We start from the raw sequence: 20,647 nt of genomic DNA, 5'->3' as shown, positions 1-20,647 counted from the left end.
AAAACAAGTCACTGAAATCCAACGAATGGCAACACACACAAAAACCTAAGAATTGGTTCAGCATCTCAACTCCCCGTCCATCCGGGCTGAGACAGAAGAGGAGGGTTTTTCTGGTTTTACAGCAAAAGATCCTTCTCCCAGGAGATACTTTGGCTCGTGACGTTTGTGTAAGGCTTCTCTGCGCTGCTCACCGTGCAAGGTGCGTGCGAACGGGGACGCGCGGGGCTGTCGGCCACTCCTGTGTCAAAGTGTACCGCCACCCCAGGGAGGCCTCTACACAGGGAACTTAAATCTAACCTCGATAAATAAAACCAAATGTTTATTTACACCAAAGAATTCCAACACTGGATCTTTCACATATGAAGGACAAAGTATATATACACAGCAAGGGGTAGCAGGGCTGTAACAAGGGTGCTTTTCCGTTGTCAATGATAATATTTGTCCACAATTACTGATCTACCATTTCAGTTTAAGTTAACGTCTGCTCGCTCCTTCCTCTCAGTGCATATTTACAAGACTGTGAGGTAACTGGTATTCTCACCACATGGCACGTGAGGGAGGGGATGGTGGGTGAAGATGTGATATCGGACTTGGCGCAGTCTGATTTTTCCAGCTTTAAGTAGCCACCAGCTTGAAACCTATATAAACAATTTAAAAACAACATACCCAATAACAAACTAATTCCAGAGATCCAAGCCAAGCAATGGCAGGAAGAACCGTCCATGAGAAAGGGGCTGATTAGAGTACGGCTTACTCTACAGGAGCCCCTTTCACAGGAGGTGGCAAGGACTCCAATCGGATCAGTAACTTCATCTTTTAAGACTAAAATTACATGCAAGGGGGCGAGTTGGCATTCTGGTTGGCTCCCAAGGAGACATGATTCAATCCAATTAGGGTTTCAGACATTATCTGCACTTACTCCTTTTAAGCTTCTACCACCTCTCCATACTGGAATTGTCTCCTCAGTGTACCCCGGCTGAGTCATACGCAGGACACGGGGGTAAAGTGAGTGGTACTTTAAGAATCCCCCTCCCCTGCCTCACGAAGGCTTGGTTTGGTAGTCTCTGGAGAACAGCACAATCCCCCAAGGTGTAGGCTTGTGGAGGAGTAATGGTGGGAACATGAAGAGAAGAGATTTCCAGCAGGATGCAAGAGCTTGGAAATGCTGTTGATTCATCTTTGTTCTTAAATGAAGAGTACTTTTTTTTGGGGGGGGGTGGGTGGGGGGGTGGGGAGGGAACTGTCCGAGAAATATTCCATCTGTAGGTATTTTCAGGGAATCCCCTGAGTTACGAAAAGTTCAAGTAAAAAAAGAAAAATCAGCCTATAATAATTTTGTATATAATGACTGAACTACTATAAATCCACAAGCAACAGTTCAGACACGGTGCCTCCAAAGCGTTCATCCCCTCCCTTCCCCTGCCAGGCACGAGCTGCGTCCTGAGGAGAGGTGGAGGGGGAAACCTCTTCCCCACCTGACTCAGCTCAGGCAGCAGGAGACAGAGCCCATCACTACTGCTGAGCGCCTGCAGCAGCTGGAACGGGCATCCCCAGAGTGGTGGTGGCAGAAATGACGGGTGAGCCTGCTAGAGGTCCAAGGGGTGAAGGTGTTGGCACTGAAGAAATCCCTGGAAGAGAGACAGGTAAGCAGGAATTAGAGCGGAACCAGTGCATCGCGATCCTGGACAGCTCAGCTTCTTAAACGAAGTGGTATCTTTGCAGGTCGGTTTGCTGCCGCTTTGTTACATTCTCAGAGCTGCCAAAATAAGCTGAGATTAAAGATCTCTCCCTGTTCTCTACAGCCTCTGAAAAGAGCGCAGGTTTGTACACGTACAAGTGTCACTGACGGGCAGATGTATGGCAGGATCACTGTCCTTCAAACTGCTGTCAAAAAAATCCAACTGCAAAGCAGTTTTTAAAACGAGACCAGAAAAGCAGGTCAGGCTGCAGCGAGGCCTTATTTATCACGTTCTCCCACCCACTTCTTCGTAGCCCTCCTTGCCCTTGTCATCGGTCCCAGGAGATGACCTAATGCCCCACCTGCAGAACTCACCCTCCTGGATCCTCACATCTACACAGCACATACAAATGCTTTAAAATGCCATGCACCAAGAAGAGACGATAGCAGAACTGACCTGACATCATACTCGCACTGCTGACAGGAGTGCTGCCACCCGGCATGTTGGACGAGCCCATCCGAGCTTGGTCTTTCACAATGGGATCTAGGAAGAGCACACTACCCTTAGGTGCCGTGTTGCCAGACAGCAGCTGAAGCACACTGACAACCTCTGTGCTCAGCCAGTCCTGGCAAGCTGCCTACGTCAAATAATATCAACCATCATCTCCCGGAACACAGAAGTTTCCACCAACACCAGTGGGAAGCACCCAAGAAGGCACCAAGGTAACGTGATCAGTGAAAAAGTCACCTAAATGATGCGCTTTAGAGTTCAGCAGGACTGCTTGACAGGAAAAGCTGAAGGAAATTAAGGTGAAGTTGATCTCCTTTCTACGCTAAGCAATTGCGTAACTGCATAAAGCCAAACCCAGAAAATGGGTGTAGTGAACAGAAAGATTATCACTAATTACAATCATACGTCATACACACATCCCACAGCAGCCTGTGAGATGTAATGAGTGTCATGGAGCTTGTTGTCTTCTGTAAGATGTTCCCAACTTACTCACTAACTCTTTATTTTCACCTGCAGGTAAATAACACTACCATCTGAACAGAGACAACCCTTCCTGCCTCCCAAGCCTACCACATCAGATGAGGGAATTTCAAATTTTGCCCTTCCTCATGCTGAGTTCAGTACAACGTGTATCTCTGTTTGGACACAAGTTAATTTAGCTGTTTGTCCAACTCTCACATGCCAAGCTTTCAGCTTTACTAATGCTCATACTCACAAAACATTTCACTTGCACATTTGCCACAGGCGTAACACAGTTCTATACTGTTTGTTAATTACACAAGTCCGTTCAGCAGCAAGAAAAAGAATATAACTGAGCAAATACTCATATTTTGCATTGTTACAGCTGTTTCAAAAACCCAAATATCACGATTTGTGAAAAACAGCAAGCAAAACGTTTAAAAACATTTACTAGTGAAAGTTACATTTTTGCTTGCAAAACCAAGACCTGAATATACCATTCGCTAAGGTACACCTTTAGCAACAAAAGGAGTTAAAAAGGCCTGTTTCCCAACAAACCAGAGTTCTCTGGTTTTACCAAAACACAGGAATCCATGTACCCAGACACCTGCTGAAATTAGCACGGGTTTAGCACCAAAGCTACTTTAACACAGTGCTGCTGATTCACCGGCCTGACACGGGCATATAACACTTTGTTTCCTCAGCTGGTGTAGGTGGCAGTGGCCTACTTTATCCACCACAGAGACAAGCAGCCTCAGCTCCAGCGCAATTATTTGCAAAGACCAGGTTTATTTTGTTGCCGTTCTTAGCTCCTATCTGCACAACCTACAGGAACGGAGATTTCCCAGAGGCAGAGGAAGAACTCTTTGGACAGCAGATGATGACAGCAGCTGATACTTACAGAAGTAGGGGTGTTCCATGGCTTCTCTCGCTGTGAGTCGTGACTGGTGATCATATCGCAACAGCTTGTCTAAGAAATCCAGAGCTTCTGGACTCACCAGATGTTGGTTCTCACTGTGAACAAAGCGCTCCCATCGCTTACGGGAGTGTCTGCAGAAAGAGATACCCAAATCAGGCTAGGCAGAGGACATCAATGCCAAAATTCACTTTTTTTAAAGAGCAAGAACTGCGACAGATGTCCGTCTCCGAGAGGGGCCGCTGCTTGGCGCGGCAGCAACGGGGCTGAGCCGTCCCAGAGCATGAAGCAGCAGTACACCGTGTCTCCACGCGGCGGCACAGCCACCACAGCCCCGGACAGCGTGAGGACTGAAGTTCAGAATGGATTTACAGGCCTAAAATCCCAGCTTCTGCTCTTCTCTTATGCCCCCTAACATTAGTTCCTTGTAGTTTGGGTATGTGTCACACAAAATAACTCTATGAGGGAAAAAATATGTAAATGCCATCTTAAGCAGCACCTGATTTTCTGCACTGTAATTCTGAGAAACACTGTTTCAGTTTTTTCCCCAGAATACCGGAGAGAGCATTTGCCCTTTATGCTTTATGCTCCGGCAGTTCATTTATTGCCTAGATGACATTTAAAAACCTTTCCTCAAGTCCGTTTGCAGATAAAGGACCATGGGAAGCACTGGCAAAAGGGATCAAAGGCACAAAGTGACAGTTCTCAAGAATCTTGGCTCTGATTTCTCTCATAAGTTTTTGTTTACTTCAAGGTCTGTTGACAAAGCAGTAGCTGCCCGGGTCAACCAAGAGCTTATGAGCTACTCTGGACTTTGGCTCACCTGCCCAAGATGTCATTGAAACGTGGATCCAGTTCAATGTTGTATTTGTCAATGTAGTCATACAGATCTTCTGTTCCCAGCACCTTGGCTATCCTCACCAGCTAGGAACAAACAGAAAAATAAGTCACTACTGCGAGGGTATGATAATGCCAGAGCCAGCGCAAAGATACAGCAGCACATTCCCTTGGGAGCTTGAACCCGGTCTCAGTGGTCTGAACCGGCAGCCACAGGGTCATCCCACGGCTCTGACTTCCCCGGCCACATACAATCACAGGCATCATGAACATGCCTCCGCTCACGGTCAGAACTTAGTAACCCAAGGCAGCCAGGAGGGAGCTGCATACCCTAACATCACTAAAACTTGAACTTTGCAACACTAACTCTCTTTGTAGCAAGAAAATATTCAAAACCAATGAGGGGGGGAAGGCAAGAATAAAAAAAAAAAAAAAAAAGGCAGAAACTCTAACTTGCACGTGAAGGGTGAAATGCCACCCCAGAGGGTTCCAGAATGAAGGTCTGAGAACAGAAGGTCACTGTTCTTGAACGTCTGCATGTTAGTCAGATGCAGAACACGTGTTAAAGGTTTAACTATAAAAATTCTGGCCTAAAGGCAACACATCAAAGACTTCAGAATCTGTATAAAACTGTACCAAATTCACGGTTTCTATACAGAAGGGAGGGAGGGTGGATAGTGGCAGCGGCTTTCCACACAACATAACCTCAGAACAGTCAATCTATGTACATACCAGCCTTAATATAACTATTGTTATAACTTTTTCCAGATACCTACTGAGGAGCTCGTAAGTACAAAGCACTATAAATCTGTTTCTATTTAATTGGTTAGATAATCTTGCACACTTGAGAAAAGGAACGTGGCTTCCAACTGAGCAAAGAAGCCATTAGAGAAATGCTTAAATTCTTCTTCAGATCCCTCGATAGAAGCGTAAGCAGGAAACCTTCATTGTGCTAAGAGAACAGAGACTGTACATGACCAGCTCTCACCTGATCATAGTTGTCATGGCCATGGAAAAACGGCTCCTTTCGGAATATCATACTAGCCAACATGCAACCCAAGCTCCACATATCCAGACTGTAATCATACATCTGTACAAAACCAGAAGGACAATTCAATTTCTAATGAATTAAGCAGAACAGCCTCCCAACACTAACAGTGTCCCCCCTCCCTCCAGTGACACAAACGCGGCCACATTACGCTGGGAACAGACTGAAATGTCTTCATGCATCTTCATCACTAGATCACTGTTCAGCTCAGTGTTCCAGTTACTCAAACTGGGATACAGCAATTAGCAGAACAGCAGGTATCCTATTTCCATCCTTGTCCATAAAGACATTAAAGACCAGTGCCGCCTTCTATTTTCACTGCAGACTTCAACGTTATGAATCATTGAGAAACACATGTTGAGAAGGGAAGCATCACAACAAGCAACAAAAGGAGTGGACTCCACAAGGTACATGGGCAGGTGAGGAAGTGCCTTCATTCAGAACCAGCACGATCTGGAAGTCACCGGTAACACTTCTATTTCCAGCCCACAGCATTTCCATAATGCAAACTGCCATCAGATATGGGGATGTTTTTATAGCTTAATTTAGAAGTTCGTACAGTACTAGCTATTCCCACAAGGAATTTTTGTTTCATTCCTGCACCTTACTGCAAACGCAGCCTTGCTAAAAAAATATTCAACATTTGTATTCCAAGATCCATGATGATAGTTTTTCGGCTTTTCCTCAGGTCCTGAGACTACTCATTAGTTTCTTTAATTCAGTGGCTTTATAGCCACTGCGTTCTGCAATACATTTTAGAATGGACTGTCTTTAGCTTCAGGTCTCTAGATACCTGAATTTCTGGTTTGCTACCTTGAAATGGCACGGACTTTCTATATAAAAGTCAGTGATAAATCCTGGTAATTCTTACCTGATAATCTACAAGGAGTTCAGGTCCTTTGAAATATCTGGAAGCCACTCTGACATTGTACTCTTGGCCAGGGTGATAGAATTCAGCCAAACCCCAGTCTATTAGTCTAAGCTAGAAATGGTAGAAAACAAAGAAAAAAGGCTCAAGGGATGCCCCAGCTCTCCACTGGCTGAACGACACTACAGGTGAGCTTAGTTTGAAGCTTCATTTACAAGTCCTCTATTTTCAATTAATTTGATCAGAGTATCTGTTTAGATATTCTCCCCAAATCCATATCACCAACCAGTCTAAATAAAATACCTCTTCTTACCAACCCTGCTTATGGGTTACATGTAACCCATAAAAACTTAAGAAAAGCAGCATATAGAATTTAATTTCACATTTCTCCACTGATGGGAGTGCAGTCCCCCTTGAAGATGTCTGCTAGTACCACTACACAGGAGTGCCCAAAAGGGATCCTAGTTTGCCAAGAGAAAAGTAGGACCTCTCCCTGCCCTCCAGCCACCCCACGTTACCTTTCTGTGCTCGTGGTCAATCATGACGTTGTGAGGTTTGACATCTCTGTGCATGATTCCCATGCTATGGCAGTAATCTAGAGCCTGTAGGTGACATACAAAGAAACAGATGCTGGAGTCACAGGAACCTTTCAAGTTCAATCATATTCAGAAGTATTTCCACATATACCAAGTACAACTAGACGGCAAGACTTTACTGTCTAGTGTTATATCCTGGACTAGGCTCGCGGACTACAGAAAACACCTCTAGAGCCCCCTCTCAAAGGGAGGTCCCAGCAACAGACGTGTTTTGACTTCACCTCATGTGCTTCCTCATAAAAATGGAATTTCAGAGTCCCTAAGAGCAGAGTTACTAGCCACTATTGATCAAACAAGCCTCCCCTTCTCCAGACTCCTGAGGAGAAAATACTTGTTTCAGAAGAATGGACAAATACATTTGACTCACATTACATTAGAGCACAAAAGCAGCCAGTAACAGCTTACAATTTTCTGTTTTCAGAGGCTACATGTACTTTTGATTTAGGATCCTAAGTTATCTCAGTGTACCCAAAGGCTCCGCTATCCTCAAAAAAAGACTAGAATTTGTTACAGAAACAAAGCTGAACAATTGATACTGACTTGATACACATTTTTCTATCCAATTGTTCCATAGGCTTTCTCTTCCCTTCCCTCCCCCCACTTAGTGACATGATAACCGTCTCTATAGAATTGGCTGAGTGCAAATCCTAAAAATAAACCGACCAAACAGCAAAACACCAACTTACCTTCAAAATCTCATACATGTAGAATCGAATATCATAATCTGTTAATGTCTGGTATAATTGCTGTGGGACAGAAACACATCGTATCAGTGTTCAACACCCAAGAAAAATACCACATCCCTGCCAATCCAGAACAACCCAGCCCTGTTGTCTGCTGCTGTGGTTCTCCAAACCCATTTGAAGGAACAGTAAAAGTTTCCCGAGTTACTGGGATCCCACACCTGACTGATCACTGTTCCTCTCCCCTTACAAATCCCATACATAGTTTACTTCCAGCTCTGCTCAGACAGTACATTCTGGTTCCTGTCACTAACTCCCTCAGGTTGCACTCGCCAACCACCGGCACGATGCATTATGCTTGCAGACTGGGTCTCAAAAAGACCGAGGGTGCTCTGCAACATTAAGCAGCTATGCCAGATGGCGTTGCACAGCCATTCTTCTCCTGAGGCAGGTCAGTAGGGAAGGGGACAAAGAAACATTTAAATCCCTTCTCCCAGAAGTATGGAAAGCCACAGAAACAGCTGTCCACATTTAAAGTGGTTCCAATAAATAGTTATACACTGAACATAAAAGCAAAATGTTTCAAAAAGACAGGCACTGATGGTCCACAAGATAACAGGTTAATTTGCTCCGAAGGTTAGCATGCCACTTGGAATCTGGATTCTCATCTTGTAACTTCTGTGGCAAAATGGTACTAAAGGACTAATTACAAACTTCTGTCCCAAGTGTATTTACCTTTAAAGACAGTTACTATGTTAGAAGGAAATTATTAAATAACCTGCCTGCCTGCTATGTACTTGCCTTTCCCCAAAAAAACATTGTGAGTGGCTTTCAAATGGAAAACATTAGAAGTTCACATCCCACACCGTACCTTAAAGTCTGTGTTGTTTACATGTTCAAAAACCAAAGCAGGTGTCCGAGACTAAAAGAGAGAGAAAAGCGTTCAGCCGTGTTAAGTTGAGATAACATGTTTTCATTTAGGATAATGAATTAAACCATTTTTACTCCTAAAACTGCTAGAAGCCCTTCTGCCTCAGACATACTTGTGAGTGCCCTCAGACAGAGCAGAGCCAAAGCCTGCAGCCCCTGGCAGCACTGTTTGTAGAATGAATTAACTTGTCTCAGTTCACTGGTATCTCACCCTTACAGAGTGAGGGGCTGAAGGGACCTGCGGGGGAAGGGCCCTCTAAAAGAAGTTAATCAGATTAAGAGCTGATCTGATTAAGCAATTCAAAAGCTGGATTTAAGAGCAGGGGAAAACAAAAAGCCAGATCAGAGCTGAAGTCAAACACAGCAACTTCACTCATAACCCCAGCGTACCCTTTAAGTTCCTTCCATACTCACCACAGGATCTTTTACTATATCTGCAAGAGTGATTATATTGGGACCGCCTCGCAAGTTCTCTAAGATCTTGATTTCACGCTTGATTTTCTTCTTTTTAACAGGCTGAGGAATAAAAATCCAAAGTGTAAGACACAGCACTCCAGTAAAGTGAGGCTAATAGACACCCTAACACTCAGATGACCAAGGCAGGTGACTGCAAGTCAGCAAAACACATTGGAGCCTTTGCAAGTTAAGTTCAAACAGCTAGATTTTGTTGTTACCTGACCATGCATCATTCCAGTAAGGGCTCAAATATCTGCAGTCTCCTTTCTAGCCATACAACCCTGACAGCTACAAACATTAGTTTCATGTGAATGAGGGTTAGGAAGATGGCATATTTTTTTTAAAGCTGTCTGAACATGATCTGATAGTCCGAAACTTCTTAACTGGCATGTGGTAAATGAGAAATCCATGAGCTATCTGCACGCCACTAAATGAAGGTATTTCACCAATCAAGGCTGTGGAATAACCAGCATCCAGGAGACCCTTACTCATTCTGGAAGGACGCTACATGTGCAATAGAACATGCAGAGCAGAAATGAAAATTTTAAGGTTAGCAGTCCCTAGATCTAATCAGTGGCTTTAAAGGACAATGATCCCATTAGCTCATAGGCCTCTATGCACATGACAGCATGCCAGGGCACTGGTAGTTACAGAAGGTGAGAATTTTCTAGTCAGCTGTTGAAGTGTTGCTTAGCTCCAAGTAAAATGTGTTGCACATCAGGACTTCTTTAAGATAGAGGCTAACTCCTTACAGGCAGAGATTTGACTTAATAACCAAGTGTAGGACTTCTATTATGAGGCTCAAAATGATGGCCCATTTCACTGAATGACACTCCAAAGCCAGGCTTTAAGGATTTCAGTTTTAGAACATCGAATGGTTTAGGGCAAATGCAGCGCTTTCTGGCCTCCTGATCACCTCAAGACAGATTTTATCTTTTGCCCAATCCCCAGCTCACCTTGAGAATTTTAACAACTACTTTTTCATTATTTGTAATGTTGATGGCTTCAAATACTTCACTGTATTTGCCTCGGCCTAATTTTCGAACTAGCTGGTAGTCATCTTGATTTCTGTGGAGATAAAAAGTTAGAGTTCCAAAGAGCACAGTCATTTCCATCACAATTTACAAACCGCTCCTTAACACTAAATCACTGCCTCACCTTCCAGACACGGTGGATTAACTAGTGTCTTACATCTCCTGAATGCAATGATTAAGAATTAGGAGAGAAACAGGTGGCTTCTACTCGCCCAAGTTAGATTCAATCCAGAACTTATTTCTTCTGCAGTAGGTAACATAAGCCCAACTATGTATTTCAGCATCAGCAACCTCAAGCTATCCCTTCCACCGTCCCTCTATATTTGGAAGCTACATTTTCCCTTGTATAATGCTGTTAAAAATCAACAAAGCCAGTAAGACCAAAAATTTAAGTGCTAGCCTGTTTAAAAACAGACTAGGCACAAAACACCACTTATGCTCAGAAGACTGTGGACATTTCAGAAACTAGGAACTGCAACAAAGCTGAGGGCAAAACTTAGTCTGGGCCCTGCTATACAAAAGCAGGAACGCAGAGCTACGAAGCTGGCATCGCTGCTGTCTGATTCTTGGACGGTTTAGTCATGAGCTCAATTTAGACACCTCCTTCCTTCAAAAAGCAGCAGACATGTCTTTTCCAGTCACTCGTGAAGAGCTCAGCAACAAGTCACAAAATAGCATGTACCTATTTAAGTCCGCTGAGTCTCTTCACTCATGCAAGTCAGAAGCAACTTCAGATGTCTTTTCACTTCTTTTCAGCCCTCACCCGCGGCTGTTTAAATTGTTTCAGAAAAAGATTTTCCTCCCTCTGAAAGGGGACGTTTCCTGACTACCTGGCAAAAATTCTTCAAACCAAACTCTTAAGGAAGCAGCTAAAAATGTTCCTGCACCGCTGGGGATTTAAAATTTTGACAAGAAACACTCTTCTGAAGAAAAGTTGTGATCCTAGCACTTGCCATGCACACTAGACATCTGCCAAGGAGCATGAAAAAGCCTAACGCAGCACAGGTGCCTGAAATCCCCCCCATGCACCACTATGCAGGATCCTACAGGGATTGATCCCGGTCCAGGGACATCCATAAGCAGCCCAGAGACTTACCCCCACTCAACAACATGCGATTCATAGTCCCAGTACTCCCGGGGTCTGTGTGTGTTCACATCCGTGTAAACTCTGGCCCTGCTCGGCACGGGTCCCGACATATCAGACAGGTTGGCAGGCGGAAATGATGAGATGTCTGAAATCAGAGGCTACCCGAACTGCAAAGCTGGACAGAAGATAAAGGCCTCAGATTCTTCCACCTGTAGAGAGAAAATAAACCAGAGGTTAAAATCTCAAGATAGTATAAAAATATTTAAGTTAATCATTAAAAGCTGCTGAGAAGAAGCTGGAGCCCAGCCACAGGCCTGGGATCATTTGTCAGAGCTTGAAAACAACGTCTACTCTCCCTCACACAGGACGGACCACTTGGCCCCGCTAGCAGAAGTAACACCCCCCCCGCACCTTGCAACTTTCAGCATGTAGTTTCCACCTTATGGCTGCAAAGATAACTTTCCAAAAGGGAAGAAATGCAACGTGCTCTGTATCTGCAGACGGACTCCTTCCTTTCAGCTCCAGAGTGAAAGCAACAGCCATCAGCTGCAATCTCTCCCCCATCCAGGAAGAAGTCTCATGCCATCTCACATAACCAAAACACTGCATTCACTCGAAGTTGCACAACTATCACCTCTTGCAATGCACTAATAAACAGTGCTGCAAACAGAGCTGACAGATCAACAAGGTCACCTGTGCAACCTAAATTAAGCACCTCCTGAAGTTTCAACTTCTAGAAACACCAATTTTCATTTAAATCAGAACTTGGGGATATACTTGCAATTCTTAAAAGGACTGAAGCCTTTCGTGTGCTCACACACAAAGGTTTGTGTGGCTACGTCGATTCATTCTGTGGAAAGAAAAAAAAAACCCTGAACTGATCCACCACTACTCTGCCCTTTCCATCCACTGGAAAATGCAGGCACTAACCGAAGCATTCATGTACAAAGCAAGGCTGGTCAGCTCAGGAGCAGGTTTCTGGAGAAGAGCAGAGAAATCCAGACACTGTGTCAGAGCATGGATCTGCTCAGTTTTAAGCACCCTCCCACCCATATATTACTGTACAGGCTTGTATAAAACAGCTTAACAGCATTTCAACACAATCACCCATGCTGCTTTCCCCACAAAATAAAAATTTAAATGTGTTCACCTGAAAACAGCATCAAGACCAAAACGTTATCCAAAGATAAGATTGCTGAAGTCTGAACATCACTTTGGGGATTTTCATAGGACAACATTTTTCCCATTTCCACATATTCTGAAGAAGGCTTTTGCTACTCTGTTCACGCCCTCCTGCACGGACATCTCATCCCACCATCTCACAATAGATACCTTCTACATATAACCCAGTGCCCACTTGAAAGTGGGCGAGACTTAAGAGAGCAAGCAGCCACTGGGTCTCACCTCTAGGCTTACTTAAGGAAAAAAGCAGCACCGCGCTGTACAATGCAGTTAAGTCCTAGCACAGACAATAGCGTTCTCCAGAAGATGTAGGACATTTATAGTGATAAGCTACATCCATGCTAATTAGACCATCATGAGGAAAAGTACATCCCCAACTAGCAGTGAGACAAGAAAGGAACATCAGGAAGACCTCATAGAGGCCAGTCATTACGAACCATTCAGGGATTAAATGGCTTGAGGGTGCTCGGAAGACTTCACGACAAACTGAGGCAGCCAGAAGAGTTCTGCTGGAATCGGGCACCAGTTTTGGTCGCAACTTTCTGTAGTCAAGACATTAACTCCGACTGTCCAAAAGACAGCGGCATCTGTGTTGCATTATGATGCTCTATCCAAACACGAAAGAAAGATTCTGCTGCAATGGTCTAAAGATGTTTCTTTGCATTCTGCTTGTCCAAAGGATTTGGTAAGCACCTCCACTTCTTTCTCCTTACAATGTGATTTTTGCAAAACTTCTGTTAAGTTTTATCAGTACTGAGACTAGTCAAAATAACTCAAAAGAAAGTTATTGTATGTCAGAGACAAATACTCTAATTTCTGAATATTTCAGACAACAGTAACTTACTACAGTTTTATATCAATATTGTCCTACCTAAAATAAAAGTAGTGCCTTTGCACCTCTCAAATCCTTCACGAGTGAAAGCTGACACATTTTTAAACGTTTAAGTACAAGAATCTCTTTGTCAGCTTTCAAAATAACTTACGAGGAAGGAAGCTGTATCGGAGCATGAAAGAGTATTGTTTGGTGTGTAGCATATGGCAGAGACTATACAGCCCTGTTTATAGAAAGGCGCTCAATCAGTAGGCAATGCTATAATCTAAACAAATAGGATGTATTTATTTGCTATGCCAATCTTATCCCTTCACAGAAAACGCGCAACTGCCAGACTGCAGGAGGAAGCAATAGCCCCTTTAATCAGAAATTAATCAGAAAGACCTAGAAATCTGCTCAGAGCAGTTAGCTTAGGCTATCAAGATACATCACACCAGAAGAAAATTCTAGAAGCAAAATCCTGCTCTATTAGCAGTGTCCTGTCGTTTACTGGAGGTCTGCAGTACTTCAGCCTGCTGCAAAGACCACAGCAAGAACCACCGGCTACGAAGACGGTGGCGGACCTGGGGGGACACAGGTCTGATGTCCTCCACCGCATCACACAACTTGACCAGCAGCCGGTTCTGCAGAAATGGAGGCAGAAACGTACGTGAGGTCTCTTGCCGGCGTGGACCAAGCCTCCTCAGATGGTACGGACCTTGGCAGCATGGGTTCTTTTTTGATCTACTGACACACAAATGGTGTTGAAGGCAGCTCCAGGTAGACGGGGTTGCGGTAATCCAGCCCCAAGGTTAAAAAGGGACACGGCACTGTTCCAAAGTCCACAACAGAGGTGTGACTGAGGCCTCAGCCCAATGAAGGAAGGATGGGGCACTTCAGCCAGGTGTTCAGCTAACGGAAGAATATCAAGTATTACTAAAAAAAAATAGTCTATTCCTGGACAAAATGTTAGTCCTCTAACAAAATGCACTTTCAGAAGATTAGGCAGCAATCATCTACGACCTCAAACCATTTATGTGGCATGACTCAGAAATTAGATATATATTCCAAAAATGTATTCAGGCATTAACAGAGCATGCAAGTTTACTAGAACACTTTTAGGACAGTGAAATTTATTAGATTTCAAAGTTTAATCACTGTGTTTTTGTTTCGCCTCATTCCATGTACTTGTGGCAGGAGATGCACTGGCTAATTTCCTCTGCCCAATACTCCTGTAGGAATTAACTGAACCTATATATGTCTAAGATGACTTAGCAATTTTAATTTTTAAGCACAACTCGGTATCAATAAAGAACATGTGGCTGCTCCACCTCATCCAGCTTAGCAAGATCAGTTTCAGCACGGAAAAAAATAATAAGAAAGAAAAAAAATCAATCACATCATCTAAAGATAGATCAAATTTCACAGTGGATATTTTTTGTCACGAAGCTCTAGCCTAGCACAAGCTGTATGTTGTAACAGACTGCTCAAAGAAGGGCTTTTTCAGGAAATCATCGACTGTAGCTTCTAAGAATGGCACACAATGCCTATTTACGAAGGTAGGTATTATTGTCTACTGTTCTTTATACAGGAAGAGGAGAGAGTCTGCACAGACAATTTGGTTTTAAAGCAAACAGTTACATACATATACAAAGTCACCCTACGCGAAAGCTTCTCACTCTCTCTGCTCAAAACTGCTAAGGAATTTGTATACATTTTGCTTTCACTGCTCCTAGAGAGGGATAATTTTGCAGTGCATCCAAGCTCTTTGACAGAAGGGATCGACACAAATAGGGACAAATAATGGGGACAGGTGTGGTCATGCAAAAGTCAGTGTGACTTGCAGTTTTAAGGCAGAAAACCTACAGTATGAGCAGCGATTATACCTAGATGAGTGTCCTGAGCTTGTCATAAAGGATGAATTCTATTTCTGCAGAATCCAAACAGAACATGTCATTTATTAATTCCTGCATTAATGACAGAATCATAGAGTAATTTATATTGGGAGAGACTGCTGAAAGTAATCTAGTCAAAGTAAAGCTAATTAGATCAGGTTGTGTTGTCCAGTGTAGTCTTGAGCATCTCCAAAAAACACAGTCCGTCTCTGAAAATTTTAGTTTCTCTGGTAGAGAAGTGCTTAACTGGAAAGCATAACCATGAGCTTTTAGGCAATATACCGGAGGTCACGGAGGGAGGAAGACAAAGCTTCCAGTTACCGTATGACATGCGCTGTTCAATGCTAAGGCTTGCCTGTGCAAGGACAGAAAACAGCTCTTCTGTTTTAGCACTTGCGGTGACAGCCCTTGGGAAGACGCTACCGAACAGCGCTCACATGGTAGCTACAGCAAATGAGCACTACGCAAAAGTTTCAGTGCTTGGTTTTCCCACATAGGCCTGCCCTTAAAAACGCCGTTTAAGCATTAGCAAACTGATAATTAGCTAACCTCTTACACAGCATCCTTATCAAGAGCACCCCACAGGACCCTGTTCATCCTGCGTACAAAAAAAATCACAAGAATACAGCCAAATACAGCACTGCATGTACTACTGATAATTACTCCGCAGGAGTGCCTGAGCACCCCAGTCAAGAGACAAAAACAATTGTACTACCACCATATAGGAATTTTTTAATTGGAAGGTCTATTAATTAAAAGAAATCAGTTCTTAAAAAGTTTGAATTATTCTAACAGTAGCCTATTGTCTGAGCAGCTTGGCAAGCTAGACTTTTTGTGCCTAAAGTTCAATAAAATGGTAAAAAGCCTCTCAATGTTTACTTTGAATTTGATTTTTAAAACATTTTAATTTAAACCACTGTTACTACCCCCTTCCTTTTTAAAAAGGGATTTTATCATCCTTACAATGCACTCTAATCCCAATGACAACCCCCGCCCCCATGGAAGACTTGATTTCTTGTGAAGTATCCGTACTTACAGCACCTATACCCAATTAGTATAGGAATTTCCTACGCCCTCTGTCCTTCCAGATGTATCCACTTAGAGCAAGTAGCAACAAAACACAGCTAAGAAATCTAGGCAAATTAGTTTGAGAAACACACCTACTTAGCCTCTAGTAAAATTCATCTCTCTTTTTTTAGTCAAGAATAACCAAGATACTGGACCTTTTTTTTTTTTCCTTTTAAATGGAAATGGTTTTGGCACGGAGCTTCTCTCAAGCACACAGTTACTCACTCAGAACCTTAAACCTAAGCAGTTGCACCAGTATGACGCAGCGCACATACAGACTCCCAGTGAGCTGGAAGCCAAGAGCTTCCCAGAAGACTGGTGTCCCGAGGAACCTGCAAGCGCTATCCAAGCAATGACCTTTGTGGATGAGGTTTGGAGTATAAATAATGCACCCAAGAACACGAGCACCGCTTGACACTGGCCTCCCTGTGCATTGCTGCTAACAGCACCACTTGCCCTCAGCGTGAGCAGTGTATTGCCGGGTAGTTCCAAGTTCATCCAGAGCAGAGTGAACCCAGTGAACTACATTCACGACCACAGAAACACGATCATTACTGATGACCCACCTGAACTCAGATTCAGCTGGCAGACAGCAGTCCCAAAGGAGTAAGACAGGCCCCAAACGGCACCAAGTCAAACTCAAACAGCCAAGAAAATATTTCTGTCACTTTATCAATTCCAGATAGACTGTCCCAGACAACCTCATCTTCCTCTCAAGGAGAAAGCGAGATGCACAGATTGGTCAAACAGGTCTAGAGACTTTCCTCTCACTTCTACTTTCCCCATGTAAGCTCATTACCAGCGGCAATTGTGACAGACTAAGACTGTAAACAGGCTAACCAGACAGCAGCTGGTTCACTTTGAAAAAAAAGCCCTCTGTCAGCTGAGAAGAGCAGAATTACAGTAAGTAGTCTGGAGTCAAAAGGTTATTCCTTTCTTTTATCCACAACTGCAAGTGAGACATTACCTTGCACAGTAAATGGCTCAAACCCAATCTCTGAAATCATGAGTGTATAACGTGCTGTATTAGTGAGAGGAAGTATTACAATTATCAGGTAAAATTGATTACGATTTCCTTCACACAGCCCACTTATCCCTTGCCTGTAAGCCTCCCAGGGAAGGAGCACTCACTTCTTCAGCGTTTGGAGAACATCTAGTACTGGATAGACACCGCTGAAATTAAAAGATCAAGACATGCTTAAATACTACAGTACAGCCTACTGTCAGCCAACATTAATCAAAACCCAGCTTACCTTTAAAGGAAGACATAATAGTAACCAACTTTATTAAAAAATATCTTCTATCTCACAAAAGAAATCTGATTTGCGTATTTTCATGATGCTGGAACTGCAGCAATATGAGTATGGAAGAGATGACCTCCAGAAGTCCCTTGCAACCTATATTTGTCTATGATTTTATAGCTGAAATAGAAACAAGCCTGGATTAACAAAACTGACAGTTTACATCCTTTCCTGAAGATCACTTCCCTACTGAAGGGACAACATCAATAGAAAAGCAGATTTTAAAATCTAATTGAGTTAAAAAAAAAGCTTAGGTTTGAAATCAAACTTTTCTCTTGGTGTTTTTTTGGAACAGCACAGTCTGCTCTAACTACATTTTTCGACCAAAATTATTTTCCAGATTTCTTTTAAATAGCTGGTTGTGTCCAGCTGTGGAAAAATAACAAATCCTAATATATAACAACCATATATAACGACCTCAAACATTCTCTTAAAAAAGAAACAGAACAGTTGTGATTTCATGCAAAATAAGACATGACCAGTCACTAGGGAAAACAGTTGACAGGTTTAGTTAAACTGGAAGAAACATCTTGGCGTAATTCTGTAATAGCAGTGTCCTAAAATTGAGACTGGTTCCTCCTTCATCAGCTTCACCGATTCCTCCCCTGAATTCCTTGCAGTTCCTGCCAATGAATAAGTCATCCCTCGTAATGAGGATCACAACCGATACAGAAGTCACAGGACCGACCATGAAGTGGTTTTACTGTAACTCCATATTTTATGATAACCTCCACAGTCTTGGGGAAAACTTAACTCTTGCACTTCACCAATGTAGAAAGCAGCATCTATCACATCTGACACTCTCCAGGTTGCCCTGGCAGTATCACCAGTGCCCACACGCTCTCCTAGCAGAAGTTCTGTCACAGTTAGCCTTTATTTTTGTTCAGACCTGTAACAGCTACATTTTAGCGGAGCTTACACAGACCCTCTACGGGTCTCCAGCATCTCAGCCTAGTTGGACAACCGTCCTTTGCAAAACTTCAGTGTTGGTAACAGCACGTGTACCTGGGGCAGAACAGCCGCAATTTTCTCCCGCAGCAAGTAGCTGCCAGTGACGGGAACGCTCCTCACTCCGTCTCCTAAGGAATTTTATACAGAACAGTCAACTTCAAAAGCTCTTCTCTTCCCACTTCTCCCCCAAATTCATGGACTCTCCCTCGTATTTTCAGAGCTAAGCTAGTCCACGGCACACAGAGGAAGGGGAAAGCTTTTCCTAACACAAAACCACCAAGACTCATCTTGGATGAGGCCGTGTAGCCACAGCGGGCAGCGACACCAGCAAGATATCCAAGCCCCAGCAGCGCTTTCCCACGCCTGCGGCTTCTCCTGCCACCGTTCCCGGCCTCCCACAAATCACAATGGATATCCTTACTGCCAGCCCTGAGGACTCCTGACACCATCAAATAAAAACGGCTACAGATGTAACCAGGAATTGCCAAACTAACCTGTCAGTACGCACATACCAGAACAGAAACCAATGACAATACTCTTTTGCTGGCATCTCCTCCCCGCCCCGACACTTCAGGCCGAGCAGGGAGAGCAGGAAAGGTGGTGGGGGTTTTTTGGAGGCACCTCTTTCTAGGTCTGACCTAAAGCCAAAGCAAAAGCACTTGCAAGGACTTCAATGGGAAGAGATTATTTTTCTTCTAAGAGCGTTAACAAAACTAAAGCTCCTACTGCTGGAGCCTTGGACAGTATTTTTCAAGAAATCAATTACCAAAACTACCAATTCTGAGATCCCGGCAACACCAGGTAACTCTTCCTGAAGGCTCACGAAGAGGAATGTTTTGGCACCACTACAGGCTCTTCACAGCTGACACCAGGTCAAGTGGCAGCGATCCTCTGGAAAGTTCTACCTTCCTAATTACTGCTAAGTGACACAGTTGTTTTCCTCATTAATTAGGACGCCCAGAGTAGCGACAGGCCAATCGCTCAGCTCATTTGACTCCTATGGTTCATGTACAGAGAGTGATTTAGCTAGAACTCAGACCACTGAACTGTACCTACCATTTGTAGAAGTTACACGTTTTAAATTGATCTGACCATACAATTCCTAGAGGTAGGAAGACCTACCAGAGCCAAAGAATAAACCAGCGTACATGGCATGTAACTATTTCTTCAGGAAATCCCCGTGATCAGCTGTCCCCATCGAGCAGGCAATGCACTGCAAACCATCTTCACGGTTCAGCTGGCATCCAGAAGGCTCAGCAAGAGACACCCGGTGCAAACCCCTGCCAGAAAGTAGAAGTTCTAACATAATTCTCTAAAAATTCATCATTAACACACCACGAACCTAGCTACAACCATTCCAAAAATCAAATGGAAAAAACAGCTATTAAACTCCAGAAATCAGTATCCATTATGCACTGGGTACCCTAACACAACATGCCGAGTGCTGGGTTTATACAGCTACAGCCAGACAGGCAGCTCTCCCAGACGTTGCAGGTGATGTAAACGTATTGATGAAGATTTGAATATTTCACACCAGTTTTGGAGATTAACTGAAGCCTGGTGACCCCAGCATTCATTACTCGGTGTAACCCAGCAATGACATGAATGCTGAACCCACCCTCGCCATGCCAAACAAACCCAGACCACTGTTGGCCGCATACAAGGACAAGTTTGTCCATCTCCACAGCATCTTTCTTCACACCTTGCAGTCACTCAGTAATGCCACTGTGCAGCATTAAGTCATGGCTTAGGATGTGTATATATTTATATGCCTGGTAAGATGCATACGTTGGACATATGCCTGGATGCCATACGTTCTAAAATACCAAAACTCATAACTCTTAATTTGTGAACTCAGCTGAAATGAATCTGGATGCTGCACAACTTCCTCAGTGAGCAAAAAGCCCTCCTTTTCCTTCTGGAGTACAATCAAAGTGCTGCTTAATCTGCAGAAGGCAAGGCTGGAATTTAACAGCACATTGGTAACAGACAAGAGAAATCTGTGACAAAACTTGTAAGAGAAGGAACACTGCAAGAGCTCTTGCTTTTCTACACTGGAAATTAATTTGTTGTGCGTGTCCACGCTCATCCATTTTCAGAACACTAAAAATAAAGACTTACTGACAACTCATGCACACATGTGCAAGGATGCGCTGAAAAACTGCCTTCTCTGAGGGCTTTGGCAAGAACACGGGAGAGGCACCATTTCACCTCCTTGCACACGCAGGAGAACTTCAGGGGCACTTCTTCACAACACGGCGAGACCTCTCCCACCCAGCGAAAGCACGTTGTGGCACGTAATTCTGTGTTAACACCACAGAACACGCTGGACTCTC

At 43.7% G+C, this 20,647-nt stretch overlaps 1 protein-coding gene across 1 annotated transcript; it reads right to left on the bottom strand.

The window, feature by feature from the left end:
- Positions 1-291: 291 nt before the first annotated feature.
- CSNK2A1 (casein kinase 2 alpha 1) lies at positions 292-11,348 on the bottom strand. Its single transcript, XM_050907382.1, has 12 exons — positions 11,113-11,348; positions 9,939-10,050; positions 8,941-9,042; positions 8,468-8,518; positions 7,600-7,659; positions 6,836-6,919; positions 6,321-6,431; positions 5,390-5,491; positions 4,388-4,488; positions 3,550-3,698; positions 2,136-2,222; positions 292-1,628 (listed from the first exon to the last, which is right to left on the bottom strand). The coding sequence occupies exons 1-12, from the start codon at positions 11,211-11,213 to the stop codon at positions 1,513-1,515; spliced, it is 1,176 nt and encodes a 391-aa protein (XP_050763339.1). The 5' UTR covers positions 11,214-11,348; the 3' UTR covers positions 292-1,512.
- Between the last annotated feature and the right edge of the window lie 9,299 nt (positions 11,349-20,647).

Source organism: Gymnogyps californianus, chromosome 17 (assembly GCF_018139145.2).
Source record: "Gymnogyps californianus isolate 813 chromosome 17, ASM1813914v2, whole genome shotgun sequence".
Classification (NCBI taxonomy): Eukaryota; Metazoa; Chordata; class Aves; order Accipitriformes; family Cathartidae; genus Gymnogyps; species Gymnogyps californianus.
The sequence above is the reverse complement of the archived record's forward strand: the minus strand, read 5'-3'. Positions and strand labels throughout refer to the sequence as shown.

Excerpts from the sequence above, each read along its gene's own strand:
- CSNK2A1 (XM_050907382.1), bottom strand. The coding sequence starts at position 11,213 with ATGTCGGGACCCGTGCCGAGCAGGGCCAGAGTTTACACGGATGTGAAC. Across the intron at positions 10,051-11,112 it reads TCGCATGTTGTTGAGTGGGG|AAATCAAGATGACTACCAGC; the intron begins GTAAGTCTCTGG and ends TTATCTCCACAG. Across the intron at positions 8,519-8,940 it reads ATATAGTAAAAGATCCTGTG|TCTCGGACACCTGCTTTGGT; the intron begins GTGAGTATGGAA and ends TCTCTCTTTTAG.